Genomic DNA, 25,627 nt, shown 5'->3' with positions numbered 1-25,627 from the left:
GCCGGCGGCCGGCGGCTGTCAGTGACCGGGTCAGTCAGTGTCCGCCGCCCCGCTCCGAGCCAGTGCGAACGGCGGCAGACAGACGACGCCGGTCAAGGCTGTTGAACAGTCCCGTCCACTCCTGTTGGCATTCTCGCCCGGGGTGGATGGAAGCGTCACATGTCTATATAGACCTCAGTGACTTGCTGACACTGTCTTTCATCACTGCGCGGGATGGTGGCACGCTTGCGGATCTAACGCATCCGGGCCTCACTCCGCCGTTGTTCTATGTTCGCTGCCCCTCTGATCTTGCTCACGGATCTGTAGCGGTCGGAAGGGCCCGCCGGTGGGCGTACGAAGGTGATGCGGCCACCAGACGGGCACGGCGCCGGATATGGCTCGGGACCGCACCTCTCGCCCAGTGAGACTGCCGCCTTACCCAATCAGGCTCGCGTTCAGAGGAGCAGGAGCGCGCGGCCGGCACGTACCGCCGGCCATCGCGCCGGCATGCCAACGTTGGTTCAAGGAACCGGCCACGCCATGGAGTTCGCAGAGCATGTCACTTGCCGTCGCCAAGTCCCGTCACGTATCGCCGTCCGTAATGGCTGCACTTACTACCGTCTCTGAGGTCTGTCACTACCCGTCGCCCTCAGGGCCGGTGGAGTGCGGCTATCCCTGGAGCCTTTCACACTATGTCACTTGCAGAGCCTGTCATGAGGATCGTTCCGATGATCCGTCCCGGTTCTCGGGGGCCGCCGCGCTCCGCCGGTCCCAGGGCCTGTGACGCACTACTGACACCGAGGCCCCTGGCGCGTCCCGGAGCCTGGCACAAGCGCCCGCCACTAGAGCCCCAGCGTCACCGCCACCACGCCGTGGCGACGCCGCCGAGCCGCCTCTGAAATCCCACGCCGTTCTGGCCGTGCTGCGGAGCGATAGCGGTCGGCGGACGGCGGCGCGCCCGGTCGTGACCGGAAGCTGATTCACGGGCGCGGGGCAGCGGCCGCGCGGCAGGGGTGTGCCGGTGGCGGCGGGCCGCTTGGCCGGCGGATCAGCGGCGGCCGGCGCGGTGCCGCCATTTCCCACGCCCGGTGACGCGTCAGACCGTGTACGGCGCGGCCGGGTCAGCTGACCGGCGGCGGCTGGGGCCGGCCGGCCGGCCGACCGCGGCCGCGGACCGGGACGCCAAGGCCGGGCGCCGCGCCACGCCGCGCCGCGCCGCCGCAGTCGATCGGTGAAAGCGTGCCCGCGTGGAGTGCGCGAGAGCGGCGCCGTTTGATGGGTCGCGGCGGACCAGCGCGCCGGACACGCCATGTTGGAGTCGCTTAAAGCCAAGCTCAAGGTGGGTGGCGGGCGGGCGGCGCGGCAGTGGTGGCCCCTGGTCGGTGCGGAGGTCGGCTGGAGGACGTGTGTCGCGGCCCCGCGCCCCGCGGCCGACTTCGGCTCACCGGCCTGGTCTTTGCTGCTATCTGTGGCCAGGCACGCGCTAAGGCTCGCGGTGGCGGCATATGTGGCGCTCTTGACGACGCTCTGGTTGTGCAGCGGTGCAGCTGTTGTGTGTTGCGGTTATCCTCCGGTATCGTGAAACGATGTTGCGTAGGACGGCTGGGAGAAGATTTACGAAAGATCATTGCTATGCACGATTTGGTTGGGAAGTTACGAAATAATAGTGCGTTGTGCGACAGATGGGAGAGCACGAAGCGGCGGCGAACTGGGCGGTGCAGGTCGGGGTTTACGATGCTGGGAACGCTCCCACCCTTTTCTCTTTACATCAGCTGCGATCAGTCAGCAAACAAAAACTTTGATTGCGTGACGTTCATGCGCTGGACACGGTCGACATGTGCGTCGAATACACCTCGGGTTAACTCGCGCTGAATTTTGATAAGTTTTTACTTGAAAACAATGGTTTGGGCTTCATTGGGGCTTTTTCCAGAAGTTCCCATCGGAACACTCTAATTCGTTGAAGCGTTGGCTCTCCATGCGCTGCCATCAGTGGCAGTCTGGGGTCGGACTCCGGACGCTCGAGTGCACGGCATGCACGCGATGAGATTTTAAGCGTCATCCCACCGGAACGCTGGACGCTTTCGGCGTAACATTTGTATTTCGTTGCATTTTGGGTCTGTGGCAGCAATGACTCACGGCTCCCCTCCTGCGGCAGCATTATTTGACCCCATTGGAGCACGCTGTGCATCCGTGCTCTCTCCCCGCCTTGTGTGATTCGCTGATCGGTGTTGGTCTTCCGGCGACCTGGCTGGCTCCAGGCATAGTGGCCTGGAGGCTGGAGCCGCCCTCACCCGGCCACAGAGGGTAGCCCCGGACCATCGTCGGCCCGTCTGCCCTGGCGCCCGACCATCGACAGCGCCTCGCCCCGGCGCCTCTCACCGGCGCCGGGCGCGGTGATTAGGCATGGTCGCAATCTCTTTGTCAAGCAAGCGGCATGCACGGCGCTGCCGCGATTTCGAGGTCAAGGGTTGCGTCACCGCGTGATCCCGTTTCTGCGATCATATCGGCGGAACGGTAAAGGCGTGCGCGGTAGCCTTTTTGGAACCGCAAAGGTGCACGCTGGCCGCTGGGAATTCAGGCTGCATGCGTTGGCCGGCTGCACTGAAGTTCCCCATGCGCCATAGCGGGCCTGTCTCAAGGTGGGGCCGCTGCGGTGGTCTGCCGCCGCGGTGGTCTGCCGCTCGCCGGCCATATGAGGCCGTGCAGCGTGCAGCGGTGCTGGTCTGACTCAGCGCGCCGGCTGCTGGGGTCCGGACTCCGGACGGTGACGGCCCGTCGGAACGAGGCGGCGGCGTGACCAGACGCGGCCGGCGTCATCGTCTCACCAGGCGGCGTTACGGCTCGTGCTGCCCTTCACGGCACGTCCAAGGAGGTTGTGCATGATGTGCCGTGACAGCAGCGGGAGAGGCTGTTGGGCCCAGCGCGCTTAAGAACAGGTGATGTACGCGCCAGACAACGCCGGCGACCAGGCAGCGTCTGGTCAGTGACCGCCTACCACCAACCAGCATTTCACAATCATATGATGGCCCGCGGTCGCCGACCATTGACAACGGCAGGCAATCGTCAGCTAGCGTCGAAAGTCGGCTGACAATCACCTGCCGCCCATCAACAACCACCAGCCGCCCACCAACAACCACCTGCCGCCTGCCAACAACCAGCGACGTCCCACCATTGATTACCGTCCCCCACCCAACGGCACGGCTGTCAGTGCTCGGCGCACGGACCACGGACCATGGACCACGCCCCGGCGGCGGCCGACGACAGGTCGGCCTCGCGCGCTCCGTCACGCCCCCACGGCGGCGGCGGCCCCCGCCGGCCGCTGATGAGCGCACGGCACGACACGGCACGACACGGCACGGCAGCCGTCTGACCCTCGTTGGCCGTCAGAGGCTGCGCCGCGCCCCGCACGTGCCGGTATGCCCCCGGATCGTGCAACTATGCCCCGATTGGCAGCAGCAGGGCTGCCGGTGTGCAGCGCTGGAGGTCACCGCTAGGCGGCGCCCCGGTCGGCTGGCGTTGAAAGGGCGGAGCGAGGGAACTTGTGGCTCGCGTCGTGTTCCGGAGCAGGCAGGCCCGCACGTGCCGGCCGCGATGGTGTTTTTGAGACGTCAAAAGTCGAGCAGTGTCCTGCGACCTGAATGCAGAAGTCTAGAGCCGCGGGTTTTCATACAAAATCGCTTGTACACCGTGTGAAAGTGTTCACGATAAGTTTTAACTAGCTAGCTTTATGTAATTGGGAAAGCAGTTGCATTTATACGCGCCTCCAGCGCAGGAACCTTCATCACAAATGTGACTGGGCGTTCCGAATTACGTGTACATGTGGTCAGGCCTCTACTCAAAACATTTTGATATAAAGGCGAGTCAGCACGTATCGTTACGATGTTCTCAGATAATCTCTTATTTTAACACGATTGGGCACATCAACTTCTGAATGAAATGACCCGTCATCATGTCTGCCATATGACGTGCAAATGACCCGTCATCATGTCTGCCATATGACGTGCAAGTAACTTCCCCATGTGTCCACGCCATCTTCCTGAGATCCGTGGCTGGCAAAGCTCACGCGAGCGACGTCAGAGCTGGGAAAGGCCTAGCTGAAAAGGTTTGTTACTCGCCCTCCGTTTCAGCCTACCCATACATCTGTTCGCCGATGTTTCTACAACTGCTATGTAAATAGCCCGAATGACAGATGGAGACTAAGCGATAACATTCAGTAAACATACCGCGACAAATAATGACGCAATTTACGTCATCTTACCCGCATCCACGCGACCGTCTGAGCCGGCCGGGCCAGGTCAGCGAACCGCAGAACATGCGGCGGCAACAACACCGCGCTACGTGCCTGCAGTCGGGCCCAGCTGCGCTGAGACAGGCGGCGGCCGGCCGTTTAGAGCTGGGGCCGACGGTCGGAGCACTCCGGAACCGGCGCGGCTTCGAAGCTGGCCAAACTTGTTTGCGGCTTCGGGGCCCGCCGTTCGAGCATACGGAAGGCTCAAGTTGTGACAGATCACAACGGATTTGTGAATCGTAATTGATGTTTATATCACAAGCTCCGTCGCGAACACGCGGATGAATGTCTGATGCGACTTTGTTTTCGGATTATTTCCTTGTGGAAGCATGTCATGGGTTTTGATAAGCGCGCGTAAGCATGGAGTTGTCAACAGGCAAAGTCATCAGCTTGTAGTCACTCAGCAGGGCGGAGATGTGAACGCACTTTCGATCCTCTGCATGGCGCTGCTTTCGTGGCAAAATGGCATATTTTTCATATCATTGCAGATATTGATAGCAGAAGCGAGGCAACATATAACGTTTTTATGTAAAATGGTCGCTCCGTCTGAGATCATTGCGACCGCGGTGTGTGGCGAGGCTTAGCTAGTTGTGGGTCTTTCTTCTGTCGTAATCGAATTTCAGTATGCTGGGAAAACGCCCCACGACGGGTCTGGAATTCGAGGCGTTCGAAATGACAAGTATGTGGGCTGGTGTAACGGGGCTTCTTCCGCCGAAAGGCAGGAGCTAAATGCCTCTGTTGCTCACACGAAGTATGTAGGCTTGTGTAACGGGGCTTTGGTGTGGTGGTGCCAAGTGGCAGCGGACCTGGTGTGTTCACGTCAGAGGCGCAGCACGACCCGACGGCGGTGCCTCATTCCGACGGTGTGACTACGCACTCCAGGTCTACAGTGTGTGCCATGCCAGAGGCGCGGCACAACCCGACGGCGGCGCCTCATTCCGACGGTGTGACATTCCGACGGTGTGACATTGACATTGACATCCATTGGGACGGAGTTAGCGGAGCTCGGCTCTGCATATAGCCTTTCTGTCGTATCATTTACATCTTATTAGGTTTGTTTAAGGCGCTTGTTGCCCGTCATCTGCAATTCATATTCTGGAGGGAAGCCGCAGCGTTTTCTGTTGTCTAAGGACCACGTGACTAAGTTTACATCGCATTCACGTATGTTGACTTCGCAGTTGTTAGCGACGGCCCGCTGTGCAGCGATAAACTGATGTCATGTCTGGACTGGAGGAGCTGCTTTTGACCGGCTTTGCGGTGGCATGGCCCAGTGTGTGGTGCTGTGCGTAGCCGGTCGGCCGGCGGGGCCGTGTTTGGTGGGCCGGCGGCGGCGGCGCGGCGGCTGTGGTTGTGGCGGGCGCCAGTGACGTTCGGTGTGTCGGCGCCGCTGCCCAGCCGCCTCGCAGCTCTCGCGGCCGGCATGGTACGCCTGACGCTCTCCAAACGCCAGCTGCTGCCGGTACGGCCGCGTCCGCGGCATGCCAGCGCGCCGCTCGGCCGGTCGGAGAGCGCTTCCCCGTGTCGGCTCTGCACGTGTGCTGTGCCGTGTGTGAAGGAGCCACCGCAGGTGACCCGAGGCGCTCGTCTCCCCGCCTGTTGGCTCTGCACGTGTGCTGTGCCGTGTGTGAAGGAGCCACCGCAGGTGACCCGGGGCGCTCGTCTCCCCGCCTGTTGGCTCTGCACGTGTGCTGTGCCGTGTGTGAAGGAGCCACCGCAGGTGACCCGGGGCGCTCGTCTCCCCGCCTGTTGGCTGCCCGTCATTCTGCGCTCCGTTGGGCGTTCGATCACCCCACGTCATTGCGTGGGTCCGCCCCGATCTGACGTGATCTGGGCCACCGTGCCCTGGTCCAGCCCGCCCAGTCTGCATCCCAGTCTGTATTACGAGCCTGGCGGCCTGACCGTCTGCACGGCGCCTCCGCCATGCTCTCAGGGCACTCCTGATCTCCCGCCGACTGGCTGTCTCGGCGCTAATTGACGGATGACGCCTGGTTGTGGCGCGGCGGCTCGGCCGCGTCCGCCGGGACCTCGCCCTCTTGCGTCAGCGAGGCCGCCTCTGGCCAGAGCGGCCCGCTAGGCTCGAGAGCTCATCCGCTCGGCCAATTGGCCGCGATTGGAGCTGGGCTGATCACGTGATCCCAATAGAGCCGGAGGGCGGCCGGCCGCGCGCCGCTGGTGGTATCGCACCGATGGAGGAAGGGCTCGGGTTGTCCGCGGCGCTGTGTGGCTGGGGTAAATAGTCGTTCCGAGAGAAGGGATCAGCGTTCGGAGGTGTCCAATGTTTTGTGAGCTGCGTGTCCGGCCGACTGGATTTGGTGTTCGGTCCGTCTCGTTGAAGTGTCGCGGCGTTTTTGCCGGTCGTCAAGATCCGGGGTGTTCGGGATCCGGGTAATTTTAGAGCATGTCTCCTGTGTGCTTGCGCGCATCGCCATTGCGTTTTATCTGGGACCGGAAGTGGCATCATTTGAACTTCATTGGGACGAACCACGTTCAGTAGTTTATACGGCTAAAAGTCAACACGGAGCGCTGGGTGAAGTGCGGAATAATGGCGACATTGCGATTGTAGTGACGTGCATCTGAAGCATGTGCCACGCTGCAGGGCCGCCGCAGCGTCCCGACGAGATGCCGTGGGGCCGTGTTGTCGCCGTTCCCAGTGCCGCCTCGCCCACGTACGCCGCCCCTGTGGTGGTCGGCCGGGCGGTGTTGCTTCCTCAGCACGGCCGTCCCGTGGCCCGCGGAGGCTAGCTGACGCCGACCGTGGGCCGCCCGAGAGAGAGAGAGAGATAGGGGGAGAGAGGCCGACTGGTTCGTGGGATACGGTACACGGCGACCGATCGGATTTCCCCCTGCCTTAAGCCAAACTGTTGAGGAAGTGGAGAGCTTACGTCCTCGCGCTTCGCCCGATTACACGTCTCGATGATCCGCTGGACCGCCTGTGAGCAACCGCTGATGCAACTGAAACAAAACAGCACTGGTGACGCAACGAGACTGCGAACAACTACGGACGCGTCGATCGGACGTGATGGTTCAAGGAAAGCCGTCAATCGCACATAACAGTGTGCTTGGGTCCTGTCCCGAGCGAGCCGACCTGACCTGAGCTGGCCTGCGCCGAGTGGATCTGGGCGAGACGGGATGGGACAGGGCAGAGCGGGACAGGGCAGGGCAGGGCAGGGCAGAGCGGGACAGGGCAGGGCATGGCAGGGCAGGGCAGGACAGGGCAGGGCAGGGCGGGGCAGGGCAGGGCCACGGCCAGGGCGGGGCGGGTGGACCGGACCGGTGCCGGAGGAGGACTGGCTGGTGACGGGGCGGTCGGGCCTGTGCGTGTGCGTGCCAGGTGATGCCGGGAGCGGCGGAGGCGGCGCTGCCGGCCGCCGAGCTGGCCGTGGTGCGGCGCGCCATGTCGCGCTCGGTCAGCGACTCGGGTGGCCGCCGCCAGCGACCCCTCTCGCTGCCGCTGGCCTCCATGCAGCTGCAGGTAGGTGGGCCGCCGCTGCAGCCGCCGCAGCCGCCGCTGCCGCCGCCGCCGGGCCGGCACAGGCGCGGCGCGTCCCCAGCGTGCCCCGCCCGCTTCAGCACGGATACCGACTCCGCTAGCTGCCGACAGACCGCGGCGATAGTGGTGATGTGTTGTGGCGCCTGTACCCTTAGGGGACTAGGGTAGGCTAGGTGGCGTCAGGAGTTGGTGTTAGATGCGTGTGTTAGATGTGTTAAGTGGGTTGTGTGCCGTGGAGTCAGGGTGACGGTTTGCTCCTGGGGTCTTCGATCCGTTGACTTGTTTAGCGACTCGGTAGCCAATTGTAGACGGTTGCGTGGGTGGCATGTGGAATGAAAGCCTCCAAATCCACTGCGACTTTAGTACAGATGCCGTACTTTTAATCAGTTGTGTGAAAAGCAGGCTTGTTGGAGATTTTCCAACATCTGAATCATGTGAGCTTCCCCGGGTGTGGGCTGTAAATGGAGCGATGAGTCATGCGGACGGTGCATCGAATAATGCGATGACTTGCGTTCTTGTGGCCCGTCTGCAGGGAATGTTGGGGCCACAGAGCCATGGTCAAGAGAGATAGCAAGACAACGCCGGTCATTGTTTGAGAGGCTGCAGAGATCTGAGCGTTCAGGTGTTGGAGTGGAGCAGACATGAACGTTCTGGCCGTTTTGCTAGGAGTAAAATGGGTGTATTACATGTGATGTCTTTCCAAGGAAGGGCGGAGGGCGATAGGCTCTAAGCGAACTTGACAGAGATTGTGGATCTGCCCCGGGAAAGCCGCCGTGTCTGCCACATGGGCCGTCCTCTGTTGAAGAGGTGGTCGACGCTGCGATCAGCTCCGCAGAGCCGGGGGATCGTCCGCCGCGTCTCAGGCCGCCGGCTGGACGGTCGCGGCCGGCAGAGGTCGTGTTAGGTCGGCTGTTGGTGTGCGTGTCCGGCGAAGTCGGGGCCAGCCTGCTCCGGCGGCACGCATGGGCGTGTCAGCGTCTGGGCCGGCTCCGGCGGACTGTAAAGGCACCTCGGTCAGGCCTGGCGGCTGTCACGGACGCCAAGGGTGGTGCTTAACGGCTGCTCGGGCGCTGTGGGTCGGGTCTGGCTGCTGTCCGGACATTTTGGGTCGGGCCTTATGACTGACTGTCACGGACCTCATGGGTCGAGTATGGTGAGCCGTCACGAGCACCATGGGTCGTGTATGGTGGGCCGTCACGGACCTCATAGGTCGTGTGTGGTGGGCCGTCACGGACCTCATAGGTCGTGTATGGTGGGCCGTCACGGACCTCATAGGTCGTGTATGGTGGGCCGTCACGGACCTCATAGGTCGTGTATGGTGGGCCGTCACGGACCTCATAGGTCGTGTATGGTGGGCCGTCACGGACCTCATAGGTCGTGTATGGTGGGCCGTCACGGACCTCATGGGTCGTGTATGGTGGGCCGTCAAGGACCTCATAGGTCGTGTATGGTGGGCCGTCACGGACCTCATAGGTCGTGTGTGGTGGGCCGTCACGGATCTCATGGGTCGTGTATGGTGGGCCGTCACGGACCTCATGGGTCGTGTGTGGTGGGCCGTCACGGACCTCATGGGTCGTGTGTGGTGGGCCGCCACGGATCTCATGGGTCGTGTATGGTGGGCCGTCACGGACCTCATGAGTCGTGTGTGGTGGGCCGTCACGGACCTCATAGGTCGTGTATGGTGGGCCGCCACGGATCTCATGGGTCGTGTGTGGTGGGCTGTCACGGACCTCATAGGTCGTGTATGGTGGGCCGTCACTGACCTCATAGGTCGTGTATGGTGGGCCGTCACGGACCTCATGGGTCGTGTGTGGTAGGCCGTCACGGACCTCATGGGTCGTATATGGTGGGCCGTCACGGACCCCATGGATCGGGTATGGTAGGCCGCCACGAGCACTCTAGGTCGGTTATGACGGGTCGTCAATTTGCTCTGACATTTCGGGGAATAAACGTGAGGTCCATGGCGTTTCATGGAAAGAATGGACTCTCAAAGCCCATTTGCGTCCCGGACTTTTTGGTTGAAGCTCCGTTTATGACAACATAAGCCGTCCCTACCGCCAGATACAAATGATCCAATCGTGAATTATTTACAAATGCGACCGCTGACATTTGCCATGGCCTGGCATGTCATGCTAGCGGGTGCCATAGAGACAGATGATTATGGTGGCTGGTAATGGTACAGCTCTTGAGGCCAGCGTCTCGAGGATTCACTGACGCGTACGACAGGTGCATTCGGTCCTGCCGACAGGTGTATTCGGACTTCTCCCTCCCTTGGTGTTTGCATTGGTTGCGGGCGAAACATGAGCCTGGCTGCTTGCCGCCCCTTTCGGCCGTGCCCGCCCTGCCGTGCCTGCTGCCCCTGCCGTGTAGTGGTGTGGTACCCCGCACGCAGCTCCGGCCGTGCCCGCCCTGCCGTGCCTGCTGCCCCTGCCGTGTAGTGGTGTGGTACCCCGCACGCAGCTCCGGCCGTGCCCGCCCTGCCGTGCCTGCTGCCCCTGCCGTGTAGTGGTGTGGTACCCGGCACGAAGCTCCGGACGTGCCCGCCCTGCCGTGCCTGCTGCCCCTGCCGTGTAGTGGTGTGGTGCCGGGCACGCAGCCCCGGCCGTGCTCGCCCTGCCGTGCCTGCTGCCCCTGCCGTGTAGTGGTGTGGTGCCGGACACGCAGCCCCCTCCGGCCGTGCCCGCCCTGCCGTGCCTGCTGCCCCTGCCGTGTAGTGGTGTGGTGCCGGGCACGCAGCCCCCTCCGGCCGTGCCAGCCCTGCCGTGTAGTGGTGTGGTGCCGGGCACGCAGCCCCCTCCGGCCGTGCCAGCCCTGCCGTGTAGTGGTGTGGTACCCGGCACGCAGCCCCCTCCGGTCGTGCCCGCCCTGCCGTGTAGTGGTGTGGTAGCCGGCACGCAGCCCCCTCTGTTCTCATGCCCACGTGAAAGGCGGACGGATTATTTTGCCTCTTTTCCAGTTAGCTTTGTTCTAGTTCAACTAAGAATGTTAGAGACCCTCTGCACGAGTGAAGCAAGGTGTGGACAAATGCCAGGTGTGGTGGCACCGGTGAGCGACCTGGTCGCGTCAGGTCGTGACAGGTCACGTCCGCGTGACTGACTTCAGGTCAACATTCTGGCCGGTCCAGATGCCTGGTGCCCTGCCTAATTCATCCGCAAGGACGCACGTTAACGCTATGTCATTGCGCGCTAATGGATATGTATTGATGGTTTGCCTTACGACGGTCACAAACTGGTCATATTTGCCTTGGGTTGGTGACCATGTGTATTTTGTCATTGAAAGTGAACTGCTACTGCGTGTATAATATTGTTTTACTAACAGCATTTTCTGACGCAGCTGTATGTCACTCACGCTTCGTTTTCATGCGTTACGCGGGGGTACAGAGTGTTCTGACCTTTCAGCGCGAGCTCGTCGGCGCAGCGGTGTTCAAGCTGTGTGCACGACTCGTTACCCAGTCCAGCCCTGTTAAAAAGTGTACCGACTAGATGCTCCCTTCGCGTTTTGGAGCAGCGTCCGCAGCCTAACGCGTCCTGCCCGACACCCTACCCGCCCGCGCAAGACACCCAGTCCCGGTAGGCCGTTGGGTCAACGTGTGTGTTCCCCTAGCGGCGTCGCGACGGAAGCGACATGCCATCCGCCGCCGGTGTTCGCGCTCGGCCCGTGGGCGTTGTCAACCGACCTGCGTGCCCGGCGCCTCGGTGACCTGGGCGGCGTCCGACCCGACGCCGTGCGTGTGACGCGCTGCTCGCCGCCGCCCGTCCGTTTGTTTATGATATCTACCGTACGGCCCGGTGACGTCACGCGGCGGGCGCCAATTGGAGGAGCGCGGCGCGGCGTGCGTCTGCCGGGTGACAGACGGCCTTGTTTTGGTGGCGGCGCGGGGGGCGGAGGGACGGACCGGCAGGTCGGCGGGACCGGGACGTCACCGCCCGGTCAACGGTCCGACTCCGCCGCGGTCGGCCGTCGAAGTCGACGCCGCTGTGGGCTGCTCCGGTCCGCGTCGGTTCGGTGTGGCGCGGCCGCCGCCTGATGGCGCCCTCCGACCGTGTGTTGCAGAAGGAGCTGAACATCAGCAAGCGGTCGTCGCGGTCGGGCCAGCGTCGCTCCGTCATCGTCACATCGTCACCGACGCTGCCGCGGTGCCACTCGCCCATGCCAGGTGCGTGTCCCTCTCCGCCTGGCTTCCTGCCTCCCTCGCGCCGTCGTGCTGTCTCTCCCATCAGCCTCTCTCTTTTTCCGTCTCTGTCTCCGTCTGACGTCTGTCCTCTCCGTATCCGCCTTTCCTGCTTCCACTCGGCCTCTCTGTTTTCTTATCTCCCATCTGTCCTCTTATTCTCGCCTGTCCCTCCCATTTTGTTCTCTTTACCTCCCTCGTTTGAGTCTTTTACCACTTCGCTCGTCTTTGTTTTCGTGTGCTCCACTGTCGCGACTAGCGTGGGCTGTTGTAACCCGTTTAAAGTGTCGTGCGTCGTCCATTTCCAGTTAATGGACAGCGCGCTTGTTTTTAGTGCGGCGCACGCCCGCTGTTACCCGCCGCCCGCCTGCAGCCTGGCCACGTCTGCGCGCGTCGCCCCGCCGCGCCGCTGGCAGCGCCGCCGCGGCCGGGTGCGTTGCCAGCGGCGCACAGCCGCCCGTCCCGCCCACCGACGTCTGGGCCGCCGGCCGGTGACGTCAGCCGCCGCCCGCCGTGACGTCACGCCTCTGTCCCGCAGGCAGCCCCGTGGACAGCCCCAAGAACATGTCGCCCAATCAGCATTTCGCGTTTGCCGCCGTCAAGAGGTGAGGTCGTCCTGGAGCGGCTCGGTGAACGGCAGCCGTGCGCGCGGACGGGGGGGGGGGGAGGGGGAGAGGGGCAGGATTCATTGGGCCCGGCCGCTGGAGTCCAGCTCCAGAGTTAACAGTGGGTTGCCCGGCCAAATGACTGTGACTTCAAACATCACGAGTAACTTTCATGTGAATTGAGCGTCTTGCATATAGAAGCTGAGATTCGTTGGTGCGCGAGCCCGGAGCCGAGGAGCTGTTGGGCCGCAGATGCCGCCAGCCGTGTGGTGAACTTTCGAGATGGCTCCAAATGTCAGACGAACTTGTACCCTCGGTTATAATTTAGTGCCTCTTGCGGCGGTGCATCGCCATCCCAAGCACATTTGGAGGGCAGTTAGCTCTTGCATTTATCATCGTCATTATTGGGTGGGAGTAGTCGTGTGCTGGCATCATCTCAAGAATATTTGAAATAGTCCATTCTTGCACGAAGCTCTTTTGTCCCGCGCTGGCATGGGCTCAAGTATGCTATGTTCTGGCGTCGTTCCAGGTATATTTGGAGTAGCCACCTTCAGTGTTGTCATTACATCTTTTTTTGTCGCGTTCTGACCATGCCCCAATGGCATTTGCTGATAGCCCAAAGCCGTCCGTGTAATCGGTGCCGGTGCTGGGCTCGTTCCGCGTTGATGCCGAGTATTTGGCGCGGTCGGTGCTGCGTGCGTCACGTGCGCCCCAGCGGAGAGGGCTTCCAGCGCCGCCGGTGGTGTTGCGAGCCGCCGCCGGTACCCTGCGTGTGGTGTACACGTTAGCGCGCCGCCGGTGGTGTTGCGAGCCGCCGCCGGTACCCTGCGTGTGGTGTACACGTTAGCGCGCCGCCGGTGGTGTTGCGAGCCACCGCCGGTACCCCGCGTGTGGTGTACACATTATCGCGCTGCCGGTGGTGTTGCGAGCCGCCGCCGGTACCCTGCGCGTGGTGTACACGTTAGCGCGCCCTCGGTAAATGTTTCATGGCTCGTTTTGAGCCGCTGCCGCCGGCTACAGCCGTGCACCGTAGCGCTGTGAGGAGGCGCGGTGCGGTGCGGCAGGGGAGCGTTCCGGCAGCTGGAGCCCGGCCCGGCGGCGCGATACGGCCCGATCGGACCTGCGCCCGTGGCGGATCGATCGTCCGTTTCCGGCCGGCCTCGCCATATGGGTGTGACGCCGCTGCGGGGCGGGCCGCCGTCGTCCCGCGGCTCTGGCGGACCGGCTGACCCGACCCCGGCAGGCTGGCGCCGCCGGGCGCCGCCTTACGGCTGGCCGGCTCCGCACGCGCCGCCGACGCCGACGCCGACTCAGCGGCCGGCGGATGATGTATAGCTCGGCCGCGCCCATCTCCTGATGGAGATGGCGGATGTCCGCCGACCCGCAATCTCCATCCAGCTTCTGATCGTTCGGGATCGCAGTATTGGTCGGGTTTGGAAGTGTTTGCGGCCCTGCTTGGTCAGACAAGCGCCGCGCCTCGCCGGATGTGCGGCGTAGGCCAAATCAATAGGCCGACGTGAGCGCGAAAAAATTACATCCTGCGGCAGATGTTGGCCGCCCAGTTTGTGGTGCGTTCTTCAACTTTTCGTGCATGTGTCGGATGATAAGACGGATCAAAATTGTAAAAGATCTTGGCGAAGCAGTAATTAAGTCGGTATTTTTGGAGGAGGAGAATGGATCATGAACGTGATACGTGTTGTACTTCCCAGGCAGGAGAAATAGCCACTAGTGTCGGAGCAAAAGCGTTGTATAGACACATGCGATAGAACTGTCTTTATGTACGTCTATTATTTCTGTTATTTCGCATTGCAGCATGAATGGAGGGCATTATGCTACAGTTTGAAACGTATTGTACCCTCTATAGTATTTGGCACATACTTCTAGTCGGATCTGGCTCGTACAACATCCTGAACTCTGCAGTGGTGACGGGTCTGGTCGTCTTTCTGGCACCAGACACCGCGTGTGCACGCCCACTCACCACCCAGCAGATGGGCAAAGCTCTGGCGTTTCGGGGTCGCCGCTGCCGCCCGCGGCGTGGCTGGCCCGCTTCCCCGAGCTTCGGTGGGGTCGGTCTGGTGCGCTCTCATTTCCTGGCCGGCGAGCGGGCCAAGGCCGGGCGCGCGGGCGGTGCTGTACGCCGAGGAGGCCGCTGAGTACGCGCCGAGGACCGATGCGGGTCTGGGAGGCGCGGCAGCCGACGCTCGTCGCTGAGCAGCCGCCGACGAGACGCTGAACCGATACAGTGGCTTCCGGATGTACCTTCCCGAGGCGTTCGGAGGGCGCTTAATGTACGCAAAGCTCGTTGATATGTGTCAAGGTTCCGTTTGGGAAGTGTCATTTCGGTGCGTCTTAATAAAAACTTTGGTGAGTTCATCATTTTCAACACTATAGATTCCTGCACCCTGTTTGTGGGGTGAAGGTGAACGGCTCGTTCCCGTGGTATGCATGCTTGGTGAACGAAACTCTACGGTGCTATTTTGCTATTCAGCGATGGATCTCATGGCATGAGATACTTGGAGCTAGTGATTGATCGGATCAGATTTTTGTATCCTAATGAAAGCGGGTTCTTATTTTCTAAATGAGACCCTTTGCGTATTGAAAATTCAGACCTGGCAGGCTCTCACTACGGAATGTGAATCGTTCGGAGACTATCTCAGTCGTGCTTGGGTGGCTTTGCCCATCCACGTTAATAGGACGCAGCGCTCGTCACTATTGGTCGCCGCTACCCTACGCACCATCTAGCTGGCCGTCTGATGTCGCCCCGTTTGACCTAGCTTGACCCGCCGCGGCGTGTGCCGGCAGGACGGTGGACGGTCGAAGGTGGTCGGTGGCGTCGCTACCCTCCTCCGGCTACGGCACCACTCCGGGCAGTTCCAACGTCTCGGTGAGTGGTCTGCGCTGGCTTGAGTGGCGCCATGCCCCAGACCACACAATGGTGACCGCCTCTGATGCTCTGTGTTTGTATGGTCACGTCCTGCTTGCCGGGGCTGGACAAGCCGTTTGCTTCCGTTACATGCCTGGAAGTTTGCCATGTTCCTGTGTTTCCTGCGCAACGGAACAAGTCTGCGACTTAGTATAGCCATGACGTGCTGCCCCGCCGGTTGAGCACGCCCCATGTCTGGCGGTCTGTGATTTGACCTGACCTGACCTGACCGCCGTCGCGCCGCAGTCGCAGTGCTCGTCCCAGGAGCGGCTGCACCAGCTGCAGTGCTGCGGTCCGCCGGCCGCCGCCGCCGCCGAGCTGCCGCGCCACTTCTCCTCCAACGAGTCCAACCCCAGCCTGGACGAGGAGGGGCGCTGCTCGCCGCTGGTGCGGCCGCGCTCGCGCTCGCTCAGGTGAGCACCGCCTGCCGGCCGCCCGGCGCCACCACCCACGCTCTGTAGACACGCCCTCTGTAGGCGCCCGTGCGGTCGGTGGACGTGGACGACTGCGTGCTTAGCGCGTCTTGTTTTCGAGCGGGCAAGGCGCAGGACGCGGGGCAGGATAGGAGATTAGCTCTGGTGTTTTTGTTTGATTGTAGTGAGGATGTATGGGTCAAACACTCAGCCTCCGCTGCCCGGCGGACCGTGTGTGAGCAGCTGCCGGTCAGTGTGTCAGCAGACCTTCACGTATATACGGAGCGGTGGCATTTACCTCGCGCCGCGGTGTGATGTCCCGCTGCCAGTATCAGCTTGCGGGCAGCCGTCGAGCTTTGTGATCGCTTTGAATTATTAACCTGATGATGATATCATTAAAAATCATTTATTTTTGGAAACTCTGAATCGATTTTGAGCACCTAACAGAGGCATCGGCGATGAAGGAGAGAGCAAAGTTGACTGCATAGCACTGGCAGGCAAGGCACCGTTGTCGCTTGGCGTCCAGGGCAATCGTTACGTGCGCTCAAAGGAGCGGCGCGCGGCGCAGACACTGCCGGCGGAAGCGTGTGTGCGTGTGCGTGTGCGTGGCGTGCGTGTGCGTGTGTGTGTGCGTGTTTTCATAGGTCTTGATTGTTTGGAAACGGAAAGCCGGCTCGTTTGCGCTGAGGTCATTCGCGCGGTGATTGGTTATATTTTGTTTGTGCAACCATGCAAACAACTGTCAGAGGACGATGGTTGGTGTCCCCCGTCCATGACCCCTGTCGACATCATTGCGCCATTTTGGGACCTCTGACCCTTGTTGACACCGCTGCGCCGTCTCGGAGATTCGCCGCGCTGTAACGTCACTTAGTTGGTCCTGGCCTCGTCCGTCGTGTGAACCTGTCGGCCGTGTGATCGGGCCCCGGCCGGTTTGGTTCGGTTGCGTCATCGCGTGCGGCTGGGGCCGGGGCCGGCGCTGGGCTCCGCTGGCGCGCGTCCCCTGACCTTGCCCTCTGGCGATGAGGCCGGCCGGCCGGCCGTGCGCTGACCGGGTGGGAAGCCAGAGAGCTGCGCCCTCGTGACCGGCTTGTTCTTCTGTTATTGATCGGGGATGGTGGGAGCCAGGCGGGGCGGTGTGCGCCTGCTTTTCGTCCGAAACTTCTCGCAAAACAAAGGTTGCGTTAAGCATTTTGGCCATTCGTTTTTGGAAACTTCCGTACAAACAAGATTGGACGCGGCTGTTGGGATTTCGCCCGGAAAGGCCTGCGTACTCAGGCTAAGTGATTCCAGCGGAAGTGTCTGCTCTGCCACCGATATATTGCCGTTCGGCTGACTCACTGCCGAAGGCCTTGGTTGGGAACGACAACGAAGGGCTGCCGATATGCATCTCATGGTTTATGTATCGCGAGATTTTATCATAGGGAAGAAACTGGCACCGTTCTCCAGCCACCGCCTTTGCACATCTTCCGTGTGCTCAAACGCATTACTCTCATCACCAACTGCGGGCGGCTAGAATACTGGTTTTGTCCGCCAGCTACAGACACGTTTTGCGTTGAAGATTAACTGCATGTAGCGCCGTTGGCCTTGGTAGCGCTTAAGTTTAGGACACCGTCCCTGTGCATAGGTAGTGGATGTGCAGAGGGCATGCTGCCTCGCAGAATGAATATATTAACGATGCGTTTATTTTGGTACCGGCATCGCACCCTTTAACGATATACAAGGCTTAGCGAGACAAGGTCTGGATCACTGAAGATAGTATATCTTACGTTTTATCCAAAAGAGTGAAAATGTAGGCAAATTATGAAAGGTGTGGTATTGCGCAAGTGGGAGGCTAATTTTCCAATTACATTTTCGTGCTTGCGTGGTTTCATTCACCATTCCGATTTTCCAAGTGCCTGCTGGCGCAGCTACCAAAGCGTAGCTGCATACGTACACGCGTTTCGCACGACTGCTGGGATTAGGTCGGCAGATCATAGGGGCGGCGCACAATACGAACATCATTGTCTGGTGACGTGCCTCGTATATTCTAGTTGTGACGTATTCCCCGCACGGCCGGTGGTCGCTGCGCTTATCGAGCCTGACTCGAAGCGCAAGGATGTTTTTGTTAACCGCCTTGGAAACGACCACGTATGATACGGGGATGTTGTAGGCGGTGTGCCAGACTGTGACGGGACGTGTCTAACTTTTGGGGGTTATCTGCTGAACGGGCTGGATATCGGCGCCCGCTGGACAGCGCTCCGTGGCAACTTTGTCGTCGCTGCCGCTAGTGACGTCACATATGCCGACGTGCCGAATCTGGCGGCTTGAAAGCAATTTCGGCCTGTGTATTCGGAAATGTTGGGCGTTGGAGAAGGACGCGGTTCCGCTTTCTGCCCAAGCGACCGCCGGCCGTGGTCGCGCTGTGCCGGTTTAAAATCACATTTTAGGTCAAGCGTGCCCGTGTAGGTCTGGCAACGTGCCAGGCCAGGCGATAACAGGCGCATAATGACTCGGAAAGGGGCGACTTGATCAGGGCGGACGGCCGATGGAATTGACGGATATCGGAACTGATTGGTGGCCAAATTGGCGGCTGACGGGAATGGTTACGGCTGGTGGTGGGACTGGCGGACGTCAGAATGTGAGCGGAATGTGAGGGTGTCCGGATGTGCTGGTCTGCTGTGATGGTGGGTCTGCCGGGCGTCAGGACTGCTGGGATGGTGGGTCTGCCGGGGGTCAGGACTGCTGGGATGGCGGGTCTGTCGGGCGTCAGGACTGCTGGGATGGCGGGTCTGTCGGGCGTCAGGACTGCTGGGATGGCGGGTCTGTCGGGCGTCAGGATTGCTGGGATGGTGGGTCTGCCGGGGGTCAGGATTGCTGGGATGGTGGGTCGCCGGGCGTCAGGACTGCTGGGTGCCGGGAGTGACCGGGCTGTGTGTTCGCCTCGGCGGCCGACTAACGAGCGCGCCTGTCTGCCTGCTGCACGGCTCCCTCGTCCACAGTCTGGCCTGGCTGTGCATTGCCACCTTGGAGTAAGCCACTGTCAGCCTTCTCGCTGTTCCACATCGCTCGCTCGCTCGCTCTCTGCCTCTCTCCGTCTCTCTCAGTCTCGCTCTGTGTCTGTGTGGGTGCACGTGGCCTGGCGAGGATTGTCGAGCGGCTGGCTAGCGCTGGCGCCTTATGCTACTCCGGCGTTCTGCTGCGCCGACGGGAGACGGGGCTGGCCTGGGGCTAAATCAAATCGCGGCGCTGCGAAATATCTCAGCCTTCTGCCACTGTCGTCTCTCCTGCCCACTGCTGTCTCTCTTGCCCACGGCTGTCTCTCCTGCCCACGGCTGTCTTCTGCCCACCGTTGTCTCTCCCGCCGACGCCTGTCCTCTGCCCACTGTTGTCTCCTGCCCGTTGTTGTCTCTCCTGCCCACGGCTGTCTCCTGCTCACTGTTGTCTCTCCTGCCCACGGCTATCTCCTGTCCACCATAGTCTCTCCTGCCCATGGTTATCTCTTGCCCACTGTTGTCTCTCCTGCCCGCGGCTGTCACCTGCCCTCCGTTGTGTCTACTGCCCACTGTTGTCCCTCCTGGCCACGACCGTCTCCACCTACTGTGTCCCTCCCTTCCTCTTCAGCTTGCCGCAGTCGTCATCGCTTTTGAAAGCGTTTTATCGTGGCGCCCAGCTGGTGGGTCTCTCAGCACGGTATCTTTCGTGTTTAAAACGTCGATCCTTTTCTGTCATCCTTTCATCCCAGCCCGTGTGTTTTCGTTGCCAGACCCATTCTTTGGAAGACTGCCGCGTCGCTTGCTCTCACCACTGGCGAGATAGATGCATTCTGAACACAGCGCAGCGCAGTGTTGCCGTTGCGGGATAGCCTGCCAGCTCAGTCGGGGTTTGGCTCAGACTGCCGTCGGTACCTGCCGGGCGAGCGCGTCAGGACGCTCTGACCGAGCGCGGCCAGCCGGACCGACAAGACCCTCTGACTGAGCGCAGCCAGCTGGCTCGACAATATCCTTTGATGGAGCACAGCCAGCCAGCCCGGCAAGACGCTCTGACCGAGCGAGGCCAGCTGACTCGACAAGACCTTCTGACCGAGCACGGCCAGCCGGCTTATCGCCATGCACGCCGCGTCTATGTGGGCCCCGTCTGCGAATCCCTCGCGACGCGCCAGACGTTCTGTCTGCAACCGACTTCGATCGGCTCGCGGGGCGGCTGCCGGACGTCCCGCGAGCCGGAGTCTCGAGCGGCCGACACCGGCGACTGGCGCGTCGCAGCGACCACCGCTGTTCACCCCTCCCCTCACCTCGCTGGCGAGACGCCATCGGCCCGTAATTGCGACCAGCTGGTGGGATTAAATGTGCTGTAATGAAATGCCTCTAAGCTGCTGAGCCTACGAACAAAGGACTTCACAAGCGGTGTGAGAGGAAGGCGAGCTCGAGACAAAGGAGCCGTGACATGTGGGAGCAGCGATGCGGCGCTGCCGGGTCGGGTGGCAGTTGCCGGAAGGCTGTGTCGTGCTCGGCACCAGTGCCGTGACGTCGGCGTCGCGCTGCTAATGAGCAGCCCGTGCTGCGCATTACTGCTCACACTCTGCCGACGGCTGGGGATGCACATGCGGGCTCTGCACGATCCCATCCCCTCCCGCGCCGTCGATCACATCCCCTCCCACCCTTTGTCGCTGTCTTTCGCTCTGTCCTTTTTGTCGCTGTCTTTCGCTCTGTCCTGGGGTGTTGGCAGTGTAGTGGTTAACGCGTCTGCGATAGCCACTGCACGTCTGGGAAACCAGAGGTACGGGGCTCGATTGCCCGCGGTGCCCGCCCTTCCTGCCAGGGTGAGAGGCAGGCGACGCCATATAGCCTCAGCAGTTGAGTGCGTCACAAAGCCCCAATGACATGACATTTCGTTCTGTCCTTTTTGTCACTGTCTTTCGCTCTGTCCTTTTTGCCGCTGTCTTTCGCTCTGTCCTCGCCTCTTTGCCGTGTTTGCCTTCCTTCATTTGGTATCTGTTTTCCTCGACTTGTCACTTTGTCCCCCATTTGTCATATCACTACCTGTCTGTTTATGCTGTATAGGTATAAGGTATAGGTATATATGCCCTAGCTCCCAGGTCCCTCGCCCATATTGTAAATCTCCCACCACTCGGTCGAGGTTTGTAGTAGGCCGCATGGGTCGCAGTTCGCCATTCGGGATTGTCTCCCGAACTATTCACGTGTAGCTAGTCAGCTAGATTAGGGTCGGCCTCTCGGCGGCGACGTACGCAATCGCTGTCTGCGTTTATTAGAACTGCTCTGTCGTCATATCAACTTTGATATTGGTTTGTATGTTTTTAGAACTGATTCGTTCCGTGTTGCCATGCTTATAAACGCTACGATTGGAGCATATGGTCGCCTCACAGGTCCCGCCAGAATCTCAATCAAATCGGTCTGGGGATTTCTCTAGTCGATCGTGCTTATAACTATGTCGATACTTCATCCCATTTGCTCCCATAGCGTCCGGGATGTCCGGTTGTGAACGATGCTTTCCTCTTCGTCGTTGAGCCGAGTTGCTCTCGGCGTAAATGTGGTATGCCGTTGCCTCGTCTCACACAGGTGTATATCGGTGCCGGGTTTTACCGCAGCTGTGAGGTCGGCGAGCCACGCCCCGTTACTGATGTCCGACACCGCTCTGTTTCAGTTCTCCCATGAGAACGCCGCTGGTGGACAATGACGTCGTCATCATGAATACTCTTTACAAGGAGCGGTTTCCAAAGGTAGGCCAGTGCCTTCCCTGGCTGCTTTTGAGTTAAGCAATGGCCCGAGGCTATTATTATTATTGTACGATCCGGGACCACTGCCCGCGACAAACTTTCCGAATCTGGAGCAGGTTCCGTGGCGTCATCGGCCGCCTCCATCACGACCTCACCGCTGTGTCGTGCCCCGCGTCATGACCCCACCGCTGCGCCGAGCACTGCGCCGTGACCTCACCGCCGCGCCGTGCCCTGCGCCATGACCCCACCGCCGTGCTGTGCCCTGCGCCGTGACCTCACCGCTATGCCGTGCGCTACGCCGCGACCGTACCCTGAGACCATCGCCGCGCTCTGTGCCGTATCACCGTCGTGACCCCGGGCGCGGCCGCAGGCGACGCAGCAGATGGAGGACCGGCTACAGAAGCTGCTGGAGGAGCAGGAGACCTCGGACGCCGTGCCGGACGATACGTCGCCGTCAGCCGTGGCTATCGTGCGCTTCGTGCGTCACCAGGTCAGTCACGTACAGCCACACCGCGCTGCGGCGCGCGCTTCAGGCGCGTTCCCACGGACGGACACGGCTGCGGTGCCAGGTGTGTGTGTGTGTGTGTCCCGCTCCCGCCATCGGCTCCGAAATAAGGTCCGGCGGAGGGCACGGCCCCGACATCCGGTTCGTGTCCCGCCTGTCCAGCTTGCCTGCCGACACCATCCGGCATGTGGACACGGTCACGGCACGGGACTTGTGTCCCCCTGCCCTGCTTTGTTGCGGCCGTGGTGCCGCACGCGGACACGGCTGCACCATCTCGTGCGTGCGCCGGCGGCGCGATGTCGTCAGGCGCGGCCGGCCACTGACCACGACGCAGACCGGGGGCCGTCGCCCAACTCTCACGGGACGGTGGACGGGACACCGGCGGTCGAGCCGGAGCGGGACCGTGGCTCATGTCGGGGCCGCCGGAAATCGGCCCTGTCGGATTACTGGATAGTGCTGCCAGCCAGATCATCCTTCAGCCGTGGAAGGGGGGAGCGAGGGAGTTAGCATCGGAGCTGCGATAAATCACCAGATAGCTGTGGTTCGAGGAAGTTCACGGCATAAAACTTGCAAACGAGCTGAGATCCGTGGCTATATTAAAAGTTGTCTGGTGCCTCGCTCATCTCATAAAAAGATGATGGGTGCGTGGCTGTTTGCCCTATACAGTTGAATTTTACCCCGACCCAAATTCAGACTTTCATTTCGTGTGCTATCTCAGAGTGGGTTAGTCGGATTTTCTTAGGCACGTAAACAGCCTGTTGTGATATGAAGATGTACTGCACGCCGGAAGAACAGGAACGGATGGCCTGTATGCAGTCCCAAAATAAGAGGAAAGACATCGCAAAACATGCCCAACACCTGCTATTTCGCGCTGTGTCCCACGATTTTTCACTTATCTCAACTATCCGGATTCACGGCGGGACGATGGTCGCCAGTTCTGAGTCAGCAATAATTCATTTCACATTGGAGTTCAACGATTTGTTTGTAAAGGGCAGCCAGTAAATAAGAAGAATCACGTAAGTAGAGGCAGAGGTGAATTTTGTTGTGGAGCAAAACGCAGTGCTCTTATCCGGCAAAAGATCGTAATTAAATATTCACTATGCGTTCAAGATCTCAAAATATTTAGCACGCATGCTTCTGCGGACCGGAGAGGAAAACGTACGGGGCTGGAGACCGGAGCCGTTTGTTTGTGCTTCGATTAGCGCTAACTTGAGCTGGGAAGTTAAGCGTCGGCACGACGGCGGCCGCGCGATGTCTAACTGCGCAGCGCCTGGCAGCGGCCGGGCGGACGTGGTTAATCACCTCAGGCCGGCGCCTGTCGGCTGGACGTGAGGGGCTGGGGAGGGGAGGGTGACCTTAACTGACCTGACCTGACCTGACCTGACGGCCGGCCGGGCGGACGCGATTAATCACCTTAGGCCGGTGCCTGTCGGCCGGACGTGAGGGGCTGGGGAGGGGAGGGTGACCTGATCTGACCTGACCTGATCTGATATTACCTGACCTGACCTGACCTGACGGCCGGGCGGATGTGATAAATCATTTCATGCCGGCGCCTGTCGGCCGGACGTGAGGGGTTGGGGAGGGTGACCTGATCTGACCTGACCTGATTTGATATTACCTGACCTGACCTGACCTGACGGCCGGGCGGATGTGATAAATCACCTCAGGCCGGTGCCGGTCGGCCGGACGTGAGGGGTTGGGGAGAGGAGAGACGATCTGGTCCGATCTGGTCTGACCTGGCTTAACCCGACCTGACCTGACGGACGGACGGACTGGCTGGCTGGCGGATCTGCGCAACAGCGCAGGTTTGTGAGAGCGCCGGGCGTCACCGAGCCGACGTCGCATGCCGCCCGTGTGGTTGAGTAAACATCGTGGCGCGGGACAGAGCGCCGTCGCCGCGTCCCGTCTGTCGAGACGCGTCGGCGCCGGGCGTGCGGTGCGAACCCGCCGGCTGTCGGCGCAGCGGTCGGACCGTGACGCACCGCTCCAGTGGCGGCCGGCGCACCTCCCACGGCCGTCCTACGGAGGCGGACAGCGTCGGCCCGCACTGGCCGCACGAGCCTCTTGTTTCTTGGGCGGTGGGTCTGGCTGCGCGACCGGCAGGCCAAGATATATGGCACGGCTCGGGTGGTCAGCGTTGTCGGTACCGAGGTGCAGCCCCACCTGGTCGCTACTCTCGCTTCTACTCATGGGACGCTATGGACGGACACACACATTATCTAGGTTTTTAGTGTGGGCGTTTATCATAGGTCTGTTTGCGCACACGTTCTCCACGCTACGCGTTACTGCCTTATCGATCAGTGCGGGCGGCTGGGAGGCTGCCCTCCGGGAAGCAGCCGGTCGTCCGTCCTCGTGCTGTCGGCTGGGAGGCTTTATGCCGTACATTGAGATGCTGTAGACGTACGCTGAGCGTCCTTTCTCGGAACAGACTAATGGGCGTTATCTTACAGACCGCCTCGCATTGTATTTGGCTTTACGTCTGAATCAGCGCTCGGTCTTGCTTGATCGCCACGCTTTGTTCGACGTCGCGACTTAGCTCGTTGAAAGTGGAGGATCCGAGTAGTAGATACATGATTTATCGACGTAAAGCAAGGAGTCGGACAAAGCACCAGCAGCGCAGCTAAAGGATTTCCAGCGGCTGTCCTGATATCATCTTGTATGGTGAGCCGGAGACTTAGAGTATTTGGTGTCGGCAGGTGATGGAGATGGTTCGTGATTGTCTCAGCAAGTCCCGGGAACGCTGCATCACTAGCCGATATTTCTACGAGCTGTCAGAAAACCTGGAGAAGCTTCTCAACGAGGTCGGTTCGTTAACGATGAAGCCGCGACCATTGTGCCGTGCTTGTAGTCAGATCTGGTTGTTTTTGTAGCACCAGTGTTTGGTTGGTTGGATACGATGCATGCGTCGTTGACACCCTGTGTTAGACAGATAAATCGTCTGAGCCTGTTGATCGCAACACAAAACGGACCGGTGAAGGTTGTGGTTAGGCTGGGCTTTCAGGCTGAAAGGCCTAACGGTTTTTTCCGCGGGAGCGTTGGCTTCCTGGTCGCTTCACTGGCTTATTGCTGCAACGCCTGTGTTCGGCTCATATTAAATGTCCGGCTGTGTCACGGTGTGAACACCTGACAAGAAGGGCCGCCTGGGACGGTTAGTCCAAAGGTCGGGTACCTGTGCGCCGCCGGGCGACAGGTGATCTGTGGTCGCCGGCCGCGAGTGCCCCGCTCCTGACGCGACGTCGCGGCGATGTGTCCGCAGACGCGCGAGAAGTCGGCGGAGGCGGCGCATCAGATGATGTTTCTGGTGCGACGCCTGCTGCTGATCATCTCGCGGCCGGCGCGGCTGCTGGAGTGTCTCGAGTTCGACCCGGAGGAGTTCTATCACCTGCTGGAGCGGGCTGAGGGCCAGGCGCGCTCGTGCCAGGGCATCACCACCGACATCCCCCAGTACATCGTCAGCAAGCTCGGCCTCAAGCGCGACCCGCTGGCAGGTGAGAGCGCCCCGCCCGTGTCCTCCTCGCCGCTCGTGGCGGTCCCGGCGCT

The 25,627-nt window shown here is 60.9% G+C and overlaps 1 protein-coding gene across 3 annotated transcripts; it reads left to right on the top strand.

Annotated features, from left to right (window-relative positions):
* Nucleotides 1-1,206: 1,206 nt before the first annotated feature.
* On the top strand, nt 1,207-25,575 carry LOC119107713 (microtubule-associated serine/threonine-protein kinase 2; the record flags this gene model as incomplete). 3 transcript variants are annotated; one of them, XM_037231253.1, is given in 9 exon segments in its annotated part: nt 1,207-1,318; nt 11,811-11,913; nt 12,467-12,533; nt 15,336-15,417; nt 15,703-15,869; nt 21,510-21,585; nt 21,953-22,072; nt 24,784-24,888; nt 25,344-25,575. In XM_037231253.1, coding segments are annotated over 9 exon segments (982 nt in total), but the record flags the coding sequence as incomplete, so codon positions are not given.
* Nucleotides 25,576-25,627: the final 52 nt, after the last annotated feature.

Source organism: Pollicipes pollicipes, unplaced genomic scaffold (assembly GCF_011947565.3).
Source record: "Pollicipes pollicipes isolate AB1234 unplaced genomic scaffold, Ppol_2.1 Scaffold_6686;HRSCAF=7923_pilon_pilon_pilon, whole genome shotgun sequence".
Taxonomy (NCBI): Eukaryota; Metazoa; Arthropoda; class Thecostraca; order Pollicipedomorpha; family Pollicipedidae; genus Pollicipes; species Pollicipes pollicipes.
This window is presented reverse-complemented; position numbering and strand designations above follow the sequence as displayed.